At 35.3% G+C, this 12098-nt stretch overlaps 2 protein-coding genes across 2 annotated transcripts; one reads left to right on the top strand and one right to left on the bottom strand.

Annotated features, from left to right (window-relative positions):
* The first annotated feature begins 559 nt into the window (after positions 1 to 559).
* Positions 560 to 4923, top strand: LOC113041431 (transcription initiation factor TFIID subunit 8-like). The gene is made up of 8 exons (XM_026199944.1): positions 560 to 760; positions 1309 to 1468; positions 2801 to 2899; positions 3035 to 3097; positions 3185 to 3309; positions 3417 to 3564; positions 3665 to 3807; positions 4338 to 4923. Exons 1-8 carry the CDS (start codon positions 713 to 715, stop codon positions 4476 to 4478), a joined length of 927 nt encoding a protein of 308 aa, XP_026055729.1. The 5' UTR covers positions 560 to 712; the 3' UTR covers positions 4479 to 4923.
* An 88-nt stretch (positions 4924 to 5011) lies between these two features.
* si:ch211-66i15.4 (protein pitchfork) lies at positions 5012 to 6697 on the bottom strand. Its single transcript, XM_026199083.1, has 6 exons — positions 6580 to 6697; positions 6364 to 6500; positions 6181 to 6279; positions 5967 to 6097; positions 5351 to 5468; positions 5012 to 5170 (listed from the first exon to the last, which is right to left on the bottom strand). The coding sequence occupies exons 1-6, from the start codon at positions 6695 to 6697 to the stop codon at positions 5105 to 5107; spliced, it is 669 nt and encodes a 222-aa protein (XP_026054868.1). The 3' UTR covers positions 5012 to 5104.
* Between the last annotated feature and the right edge of the window lie 5401 nt (positions 6698 to 12098).

Here is a 12098-nt window from a genome sequence, read left to right as displayed (position 1 = left end):
CAGTGCATTTAAAGATGCATAAGAAGCTCTTTTGTGCCACCTTTGCTGGTGTAAATTTTGGCAATTTTGAGAATATATATAAACATGTAAAGAAAAACGAGAAAGTTAAGCATTTTTTTTTACAATGTATACTTTTTCAATGCAACTTAACTGTGAAAAACTGTTCTGAAAACATAATGTAATATAAGCAGGGTATCATGATTTCTAGTCTTTACAAAGCAGAATGACCCTCTAAATAAAATTATGTAAATGTTAACTTTTTCCTACTTTTTTTAAGTTGGTTTTGATGATAACTAAACAAAATTGTATTTAATAAATAATGCATGTAAGCATTTATATAGTAGATGTTGAAGGATGGTTTAATTGTTTTTCTTTTTTATTCAACAGGAGGACATGAATGGAGGAGAAAAGCTTCATTCAAACAAACTGATATATTTTGATGCAGTTTGTAAACGCTAATCTACATGTTTAGCTTTTTTTGTATTTCAATATTGTTTAACTGTATAAATCTGTAAGTTTTTTTTTTTTTTACTTTTATTTTGAAAACTCACCGAAAAAAGCAATCTTCCGGTGGCCCTGTAGGAAATTTTGATAGGGTTGCCATTTTCACCAAATATAAAATCACCCAATACAGTTATTGGGCAATGCAGAACACACAATGAGTTTATTTGCGAGTGCTAAACACCAGAGGAAAAACAACTAGAGTTAGAAAATGGCAGATTCTGTAGTGATGGGGAGCGGATCTTTAAACTCCGGAAGCGTAAATATCTCCTTTCATTTCTGTTACCTACAGTCTACTAGCTTAGCCAAACAACACTAACGTTAAGAGCTTGTTTAAATATATGGGCACATTTAAGGGCAGAATTCCCATATATTTAAAAAAATAGACACTTTTTTAATATGCAAACACAGTCTTTTTATTATGTAATGCGTAAATATATAATAACCAAACAATTAATGTAGTGAAGCTCTATAGAAACAATTCAGTGTCTGTCAGAATAAAATCTCAAACCAATTTGGCTTGCCTACATTAACATATTTTTTTGGCTATCATATGCCCAGTCATGCTGCTGGAACAAACTTAAGATGTCCAAAAATGCTTATTAGCCACCACTATCCCTGAAAAAGGTCTTAGCTGATTTAAACTGGTCTCCCAGTCTTGAAGACCAGCAAAACATTTATGCTTGAATAATCTTTTTGATTATATCCATAAATAGCAGCAATCAAAGCTTGGTTTTGAGAGAGTCAGACATTTGCAATTGGACATCCTGATATTTAATACTCTGTTCTTTTGATTAATAATTGCAGCGCTCGGGGAGCAGTAAGACCAGCACAAGTCCAACAGAGAACTATCAGCTGGCTCGGAGACGCACGCTGCAGGTGGTGGTCAGCTCTCTGCTGACAGAGTGTGGCTTCGAGAGCGCTGAGAAAGCAGCGATGGAGACACTCACTGAGATGATGCAGAGCTGTAAGTCCTTCACTTATCTCATTGAAGTCACCTGTAAGATATTATATACCTGTATGCAGTGGAATGCACAGACCTCTGGAGAGGCAGGGGTGAAATGGCGTTACGAGGAGGGCACAATCTTAGGGATGGGGGGCTTTGGTGGGTGATGTGACATTCAGCCAAGTATGGTGACCCATACTCAGAATTCAGGCTCTGCATTTTAACCCATCCAAAGTGCACACACACAGAGCAGTAAACACACCCGTAGCAGTGGGCAGCCATTTATGCTGCAGCGCCCGGGGAACAGTTGGGGGTTTGATGCCTTGCTCAAGGACACCTAAGTCATGTTATTGCCGGCCCGAGATTCGAACCCACAACCCTAGGGTTAGGAGTCAAACTCTCTAACCATTATTGGGTGTATTGGTTTGTTTGGGTGGGTGATATGGCAAAAATGTAAAAAATTATATGCTTTTTGTAATATCATGATTTTATCACGATTCTTTGTCTCTTACAATAATGTGTTTTTCAAGCTCTTTAATGATCAGATCGCTGTATTTATGTGAAACAATTCATTAAATCATACTGTTTTCTCTGTGAAAATTCCAAAAAGGCTATGTGAAAATGTATTCTCATAATATTTCGACTTTATTCTCGTAAAATTTCGACTTAAAAAAAAAAAAAATAATAATGCAATAATGTTACCACTGCAATATGTCTTGCAATTATGTGCCTGCAAAGGTTCTGTGCGACACTTTTGTTCAATATTCTCTGTGTCTTAATCCAGCTCAAATTGAAATGCCATTTTGATGCCTTCCTTAACTAAACTGGAGCAGACAGAGGAACTTGCTGTTTTGGCAAGGGGCAGGGCATAATTGAAACACTGTCTAAACAGTTCGCCAACCACAACTCACTGGGAGATAGATAACCAATCACAACAGATTTAGTTTTTTGGAAGGCAGGCTTTCATCAAACCTGAACTAATTGAGCTGTTTGTGCCAGGATGGGGAGAAAGGGATTGTAATAATGTAAATTATGTAAAAAATAATGCATTTTTCAAACCTGCAAGCATGTTCTAGTACACCACCAAAACAAATTCAAGACATTGTAAAAGAGCATAATAGGATTCCTTTAAATAATCAGTAAGGCTTTGAAGCAGATGAAAAATTTACTTTTGTAAATAAGTGCAGTGTCCCGTTAGAGTAACTCTACTTCCGAGTTAACACTGTGCACGCCGCTGCAAGTGTAGGTTTATAAAAATGTCATATTTATGTAATTGTTTTTATTTTGATTCCAGAACAAACATGTTTCATTGTATGTGTTTTCTATATCAAGAGTCTGATCATCTTTTGATAGATATAACTGAGGTTGGACGTTGTGCGAAGGCAACCTGTGAGCACACGGCTAGAAGCTCCCCTACACTCTCTGATGTGGTCATCACACTGGTCGAAATGGGTTGGTTGCTCTTTTATCAATATATTTTATCTTAAGTAATACAAATTTCACTTCTTTATGTGGTTGAATCACATTTATCGGTCAATGAGATTTTAACTAATAATGGTTTAAGGTTTACTTTTTCTACAATCGTAGGTTTTAATGTGGATACTCTTCCAGTGTATGCCAAAAGATCCCAAAGGATGGTCATAACTGCACGTAGGTTTACCAGTTTTTACTAATTCATCTATCTATTCTATATATTCTATTTATTTCTTTTTAAATGTAATCCTCTGTGTTTAACAGCTCCAATAACAAATGCTCCAGTCGTCCCAAAAGCCCTCATTGCCGGACAGAAGCGCACTCATCCAACATACATCCCCAGCCACTTCCCAGAATTCCCAGATCCTCATACATACATCAAAACGCCAGTGAGTTATTCTGCTCTCCTGATGCCATTGTGTGACTTTCAGCTTAACAACCAGTTTAAGAACATGCATTTTGCTTCAATATATTATCTCACATTTCTGTGTTTTAGACCTTTCGAGAGCCTGTCTCAGATTATCAGGTGGTGAGAGAGAAGGCGGCATCGCAGAGGAGAGATGTGGAACGTGCGCTCACACGCTTCATGGCCAAGACAGGAGAGACGCAAAGCCTTTTTAAGGATGACATCAGTACATTCCCTTGTGAGTTTTTTTGCCCCAGATACCGCCAGTGTCCTATTATACTTTGACTACCCTTTTGACTTTTTGGTGTTTTTTTATTCATCTGTCTGTGTGTAACAAGTGATCGCAGCAAAGCCGAGCGCCATCCCTTACCTGAGTGCCCTGCTGCCCTCTGAACTAGAGCTTCAGACAATGGAGGAGACAGATTCATCTGAGCAGGATGACCAGACAGACACTGAGAACAACTCCAGTAACGTCAGTCAGGCAAGCATGAAGCATTTTTTATGTCTGTTGTTTTTTCAATTATTTTTTTCCTGTAGGTTAAGACGTGTGTGTGTGTGTATGTATTTGAAGTACAAAATACTATTTTGTATTTCAATACTTTTGAAAAAAATCAAGCATTTTTTTTTTTTTATACTTTTTGATACAGAAAATATGCAGTCTAATAAAAATGTTGATTGGGAAAAAGTATTTTGTTTTTTGAAACTACAAAAATACTAATATTTAATGTATTTAAATTCAAAAAGTATTTTTTTTCCAAATGCATGTATTTGAAATACTGCCCCCCCCCCCCCTCTCTCTCTCTCTCTCTCTCTCTCTCTCTCTATATATATATACATACATTTATGTATGTATGTATGTATGTGTGTTTGTGTGCAGTAACAAAATTTTGTATTTTGTTTTAATCATTTTATTTTAATAATGACCTTTTTAATATAATTATTATTATGATTATTATTATTTTAATAATCATAATTAAGTTTTTTTCTTTATTTCTTTTTTTTTCTTTCTAGGATGACCATAGTGCAGATAAGGAGAATGTAGTGCTGCCGCCTGGTGGTGGTGTGCCTTCAGGGAAGGCCAATGAGGAAAACATGATTGACAACCCATATCTTCGGCCAGTAAAAAAGCCCAAAGTGAGAAGGAAAAAATGAAAATTTATATATTGACTCGGCTACTTCTATCAGCTGATTAGGATGGATGATGACTTAGAACGCGCTAATCACATTGTGCCCCTTGAAGCTACAGCTACAGTTACAGTGGTCCATCACGTTACTGATGTTTGATTCATGTAGAAGGACAGACTTTTCTGTACATCTGAAAAATATTGGATGGAATTCAAGCAGGCAACTTCTCTAAAGTGTAACAGAGCTTACAGTTGTTTTTTGGTAGTTTGTTTTGATAAGCCTTCCCTTGAAATATCATTTAGTTTTTACAGTTCTAAACAACACATCAGAAACATAACATTCTCTTTTGATTTGTGTGCACTTGTTACTCATTTGTGAGTGATGGTAGTAAATGTCTATCATTGTTTATTTTAAGCATCGTTTTAAAAGAATTTAAAAATTAAACCAAAATGTGGAAACATCTCCATTATGAGCATGTGTCTCGTGTTCTGTTACTACTCACTACTGCATTAGTTTAATTTTAAGTAATGAACCTCAAAAATAAGGTTTCACACTGGACAGTTTAAGAAATAGGAAAACTTCTTTTATAAAGCTTTAATGTTTGTATGCACTGACAAACACACTGAAATTTTAGTGGTAGCATTTTAGTGTCGTCAGTAAAACAAGCTTAGATATGCCACCCTGTTCTTCTGTTTCCTAAACTCTTTGTCATGGTAGAGCTGCATGGACACAAAACACATCAAGTTAAAAATGGGGGAAAAAAAATTAATTAATCAGCCAACATATCAGTTAAGGAAAAAACCGTCACACTCAACAAACAGGCTGATGTGTTTATACTTTTTTGTTTTGTTTCTTTCTTTCACTTATAATCTGAAGAAGAATGTAAGATATATCTGTACCTCTGTACGCAGTGCTCTTCTCTCCAGCGATGGCACTTTTGACCAATCTGGAGAGCCGAATTTCATTGGCCACGACACCTTCCTGCTTTGGATGTTATCTTGAACATATGCACCTGGACTAAAAAAAAAATATATACATTAAATATCTAAAATTCTTTTAATCTTATTTTTTTAGTTTTCATATCATGCTAACAAGTAAACCATCAGGTAAACCATTGTGTTTTCAAGATGGACAATTCAAATACCTAGACATTCAGAAATAAATTCTAGATGAGTGGAACTCAACCAAGGGCTCAGGGAATGCAAATTAAAAACATATAAAAACTCTTTAGGAATTTTTATAATTAATATACATTTTCCAAGTATACATTTACCGAGCTCTAAAATATTTTATCAGGTTGAAAATGAGAGTGAAATAGTCTTCAAAATCCCTAATCTTTGTTAAATAACACAAACAACTGCAAAAGTCAAGGGGCCCAGCCTTCAGTTATTGTTAGTGCGGGCCCTACAGCCAAAAAGTTTGAGAACTACTAGAGTACCAGTCGCTGCTTTTCATTACCAGAACACACAGTTATTATCAGATACAGGTATAGTCAAATGTTAAAAATAATCATACCCAGGGCTGGAATCTGTATTTGAATGTCTAATAATTCTTGCAGTGGTACTATTGAATGGTGCTTTTCCAGGAGGACACACTCTAGACCAAGTCCAGTCCTGCTGGTATTTCTGTGGTGAAGGGGTGGCCGTCTATAAAAACATGCGACACATACAAAATATATATACAATTTATTTAAAACAAACTAAATGGTTGTTACTTAGACAATTCATACCTTAATTGGAGGCAGAAAGCGCGGTGCAGTGCGCGCTCCTAACACATATCCCTTCTTACTCTCAGGTCTGTGTTGGAGCTCATATGTAAGAGTGCCCACCTGGGAACTGCTAAGTTAGGTGAAAGGAATAACACATTCCATAACTTTTAAGTTATTAACTGTTGTGACTTCCTGCATACTCACCGTGTGGTTGTCGTAACATCCGGGTCCTAGTTCTTGGGAGCCGCAGAGCGCGAGCATTTCATTGCCCATGCGATCAGGCGCAAAATGTGTTGGAAACATCAGGCGTTTCTGGCAGCTACCGAACGCGACCAGTGGAGCTGGAAAATTGATAAAACAAATAATAAAATTATTTTTTCAGGCAAATGATGCACTTTATCCCGGTTATGGATAATTTACCTGCGCCCCGTGTCGTCATTGCGTCCTGGTGTTTACTGGTTACCATGGTATCCAGGTGCAAACGAATGCTGATGATCAAATGGAATTCCGATGTATGCAGAAGCGGTGTAAGAAGCATCGCGGTTCAATCAAGCAAACAATGCATTTTACGTGAAATCCATGTAAAAGTGATCAATTAATGATTATTTTATGTTTTGATTTTACTGAAACATTGGTACAGTAAGTACAGTAAAGAAAACGATTCCTCATAAATAGTGTGTCAGGAACAGAAACAGAAAAACATGCCTATGGGGTTTACAGTAAAATTTTAGTATTTACAATCCCCAGAAATCATTTGGTAAGTCAATCTTCAAATGAATGAAGAGCTTATTTCAGTAGAATTTAATGGGTTAAAACAAATCAAACACAATAAAAATAAGTTTTGTGCATTAAACTATTCTGTCTGACTTAAGTTTTATTGACAGCCTGGAATCCACTTAGTCACAACAACCAAGAGATTTCTGAACAGAAAAATGCACAGGTTTGCATGTGCTGCACGCTTGACTTGGTTCCACTCATCTGGGCTGGTCATGCAGCTGACAGTTAAACACTCTGAAATCTAGTCTTATCATGTGATATGTATACAAAAAATTGTCACATGCAGTTAATTTGCACCGTGAGAAGATGATGGCTGCTTCGAAGTTCCAAAACAAAAGCCTAGTAATGTATGTTAACATAAATATATGACAAATATACATATTATTCATTATATTATACATATTATTTTTAAAGTGTCTGTATTAATATATGAATTCACAATTATTCTGTTTAGTTGAGTGTGGATACAGAATCAGTAAACATGTTGATGGCAACAATAGTGACAGGTGGGATAACCCTTTTTTATATCTTTATATGTGTGTGTATATATATATATATATATATATATATATATATATATATATATATATATATATATATATAATTTTTGATTAATACCAGGGGTTACTAATGACAGATTATTTTTTCATGTCTGAGAAAATTTTGGGATTAAATGGGTAAAGTCACACTTCAAGTGAATGAAAGTTATTTTATCAACTATCAACATATACGTAAATCCAAATACATGATCAGGTCAGAAGACTTTAGATATAGTAAAGGGACTTTGGTCTGGTGTCAAGGTGATTTTAGTGGGTGTATAAAGTCCTCACAAGTATATATGTCCTAACATGAAGTTCTAAAAAATATTTATGAATATTTTTATAAATTAATTAAAATCTAACAGGCATTTTTTTTGTGAATCATTTGCTTATAAAGTGCCATAGCATATTTCTTTAAATTCCAGGTTTAATATCTAATGCAATGATATTCACACATCTTTTAAGTGTGGCTGTAGATGCATGAGATTTAACAATAGATATTAAACAATAGATTTGTTTAATGAATAAACCAAAATTTTAGTGAAAAAGAGTTGCAAAAGAATCGCTGAGTCAAAATTGACAGGGCTCATTTCCCATGAACGTAAGCATTGTTGTTATTAACAATGCTTTTGGGAAACACACCTCAGGGCTGACAAAATTTCTAAATCCCTGGTAACCCTTCGGGTAGGCATTCTTCAGGTTTTGGTTGCCCAAAATGAATTTAACTAGACCGAGAAAAGAGAAAGAGAGAAAAAAAGACATCGGCTGAACTTTACTGTGGACAAATCAGCATGATCAGCAAAAACTAGTAGCATATCAATAAACTTACAATGCGATAAAATTCACAAGATTACACCATACAAGTTTCTTACAATTTATTTTGTATATTTATAGATTTTTTACAAAATGAGATTGAAGACAAATTATAAATGAAAATGTGTCCAATTATTATTAGACAAAAGACATGCAAATTCTGCATATTTCTTTGTGAAATTGAAATGTTAAATAATAAATCTAACTTAAAATTTACGGGATTAAAACGAATCCTAAATCAAATAAAATCATACAACTAAAAGAAACATCTAAATTTGTCTGTGGTCTATTTTAAATCAGAGGAAACTATTTCAATTACAATCCCAAAAAAAAAGAAGATGATAAATACATGTTATTTGGCTTGTATAATTTTAAAGTTTGAATTAAAAACAGATTGGTCCGATTTTACCTTTGTGAATGAGACGCAAATGTCACTCTCTGACAGCAGGTGCCACTAATGGAAGCTGCTGCCTCTTTAAAATCGAATGCATAAGTACCTGGAAGTGATGTACAATTGTATAATTTATTGACCCTGTCATGTTAATGTATTTCATGTTTGTGTGAAAAGAAAACAACCTAGATAATAATTTTATAGATAATAACTCAGCACTAACAAACCTCATTAATTGAGAACAATCAAGAGATCTGGTGAGAGAACAACTCAAATTCTCTAGCCAATGTTTCAAACACAACTTCTTACAGGCTTTAAAAAGAAGACAACATGATAAACTATGGTATTTCACTGATTAGAGTTTAAAGACATTCCCCTAATATAAAGATATAAAGTAAGCCTACACCAGCACAAAAACTCAGCAAAATATTTATTATTGTTATAGATCAAAAATCCTCCCAAAATTTCCCCAGAGTTTTCGTCAATATCTCAAACCCTCAAATAAGGGTCATCATTTAGATCATGATTTGGCACACAGATTTTGTGTGCATGCAAGTGTGTGTGCATTAGTTTAACGTCTATTGGGAAGACTAAATGTCCCCACAAAAAAAAAAAAAAAAATGCCCCACTTGGAAAACAGCTCATTAACCATAGCTCATTTAATAAAGCTTTGTAATAATTTGTAATCAAATGACACATCCCCCACCCCCCTTGAATTTTTTTTTTTTTTTACAATTTGACCACTGCCTGTACTCAATTTATTATGAGTTCCAAAATACTCCTGTATAAAACAAGTTACAAACTGGCCGGCATTACATGCAGTAACAAAAAGCAATAATTTCCTCAATAACAATGGTACCTCTCCTTACGAAAAAGAAGTTTATTCATGCTATTAGTCTTTTAAACTAAAAATAGGAAAGTATAGGCTACTTGTAGTGTACTTTTTATGTACTTCTCAGAAATGTTCTTTATGTACTTCTCAGAAATATACTTAAAATTAAATTTAAGTAAACTTGTCTTATACTTAGAAAAAGGCTATTTGAGCTATACTTGTGCTCCAAAAATGTCATTGTTATACAGTAGGTTTTGCTATTACACATCTTCTGTATAGAGCTTCCAAAACAAAAGTGAAGAAGAAACTGAAATATTACAGATGCTTCCAGTCCACTCACATGTGATGATCAGACATAAAACAGCGTGAAATCGGTGTAACATTATGGAATAAAATGTTGTCCCATGAAGATAGTCAAGTTTTGGGGTGATGATCGACCCCATCTATGTTTTGATTATTATTCTGAATCCAGTTCGTAGTCTTTTTTCAGCTTTTTGTTTAAAACGTTATTTATTTATTTTATGAAACTTACCCAGATTCAAGTGTTTATAAAAAAGAGTGCACGAAGCTAGAATAAAATGTTACTGTATACAAGCAGACTCTCTGTTCTTTTTTGTATGTTTTGTATTTTCAGATTTTCATATAATAAAATATATACAAATTAATAAATAGGGACATAATAATATACTTCAAGTATGATATAAAGTTCACTTAAAGAAAACTTACGAGTATACTTGCAGTATAAAACTACTGAATTAGAAGTTAACTGAGAAATACTTTAAAGTGTGCTAAAAATGCTACACTTATTTAAAGTGCCCCTATTATGAGTTATGAAAGGTTAATATTTAACACACTGTAAACACACTTCAGGATTATATATAACGAAACGCAGGGAACTTGACACATGCATTTCCTGTGCTTACGGACACTGCAAGCTTTCCATTCTCGGAAATTCTAACACATGGAGACATCACAGCCGCAGGCGGAGGTCTTGATACCATTAAATCTCTTTCGGGCCGTGTGGGAACGCTTGCATGACATTACGCAATGGGTATTACACACAATTCATTATAGATACATAATTCAGTTTCGAAAAGGCCTGCCTCTTTCTGCAGGATTCTGCCCACGATCGTGAGTTCAGAAGAAAGCGCACTGCTGCAACAAGAGATGTCATCTCTAAGAAGTATAACCCTCTCAGATGGAGTCTGATTTAGGATCTACGCCAATTAAATCTTGCACTCAGGACAGGCAAATTCAAGATGTTTAAAGTAAAATCTATTCTGTCTCAGATTCAACCAAACTATTGGTTTGTCACGATTGATCTGAAAGATGCATACTTTCATATTTAGATCATCAAGAGACACAGGAAGTACCTCAGATTCGCTTTAGAGGGCAAAGCGTATCAATTCCATGTTTTTCCCTTCGGTTTAGCCCTTTGCATACTTTCTAAAAACCACATAAGTGGTAAGGGTGCATGCAAGACTCTGTGCACTTTCTGAAATATTGTATGGAAAGGGTTACGCGCTCAGCTTTGTTCCCTTTCTTGGAGTTGGTTAGACCTTGGTTCCTTGGGCTCCACTCAACCAGTGTGTTTTTAATAATTCAATAAATTATTAATTTTATTACTTTCAAGCCTTTTAACAAATCCCCAAAGAATGTTTTCATCCCCTCCAAGCAGATAACCTTTTTGTGGATATACCTGGACTCTCGTGGGACGTGGACACGCTGTCTCCCCATGTCATGTCATGCCTTCACTATTTCAAAGCAGGTTGCACAGTGAGTTTGTGCCTCAGACTTTTGGGTCTAATGGCAGCAGCGTCCCCTGTAATGCAACTAGGCTTACTTCACATGCATCCATTTCAGTGGTGGACAAAAAGCCAAAAGATTTCACCTAGTTGTTATCCAAATCGAACGATTTCGGTGACACGGAGGTGGATTCTGATGATAAAGACCTGGATGTCGGCCAAATTTCTTTGGAAAGGAGTTCGACTAATGATCTGTTTTTGCTGCAAGACTGTCATGACAGATGCGTCATTGACAGTTTGGGGGACTGTTTGTCAAGGATGCCCAGCCCATAGGACTTGGACAGAGGCACAGTGAGGGTGGCACATAAACAGATTGGAGCTGCTGCTGGTCTTTCTAGCTCTCCAATATTTTGCAAGACTGCTGAATGACAGTCATGTGTTGGGGTGTGTGTGTGTGTGTGTGTGTGTGTGTGTATGTGGTTTATTTTATTTTAATAATGACCTTATTAATAGAATTACTTATGATTATTATTTTATATATATATATATATATATATATATATATATATATATATATTTTTTTTTTTTCCTTTCTAGGATGGCCATAGTGCAGATAAGGAGAATGTAGTGCTGCCGCCTGGTGGTGTTGTGCCTTCAGGGAAGGCCAATGAGGAGTAAAAAAGCCCAAATATTCTTCAAAATCCTTATCCCTAATCTTTGTTCAGTAACACAAACAACTGCAAAAGTCAAGGGGCCCAGTCTTCAATTATTGTTAGTGCGGGCCCCTCAGCCAAAAATTTGAGAACTACTAGAGTAGCTGCTTTTCATTACCAGAACACACA

This window comes from Carassius auratus, chromosome 23, assembly GCF_003368295.1.
Source record: "Carassius auratus strain Wakin chromosome 23, ASM336829v1, whole genome shotgun sequence".
NCBI lineage: Eukaryota > Metazoa > Chordata > Actinopteri > Cypriniformes > Cyprinidae > Carassius > Carassius auratus.
The sequence above is the reverse complement of the archived record's forward strand: the minus strand, read 5'-3'. Positions and strand labels throughout refer to the sequence as shown.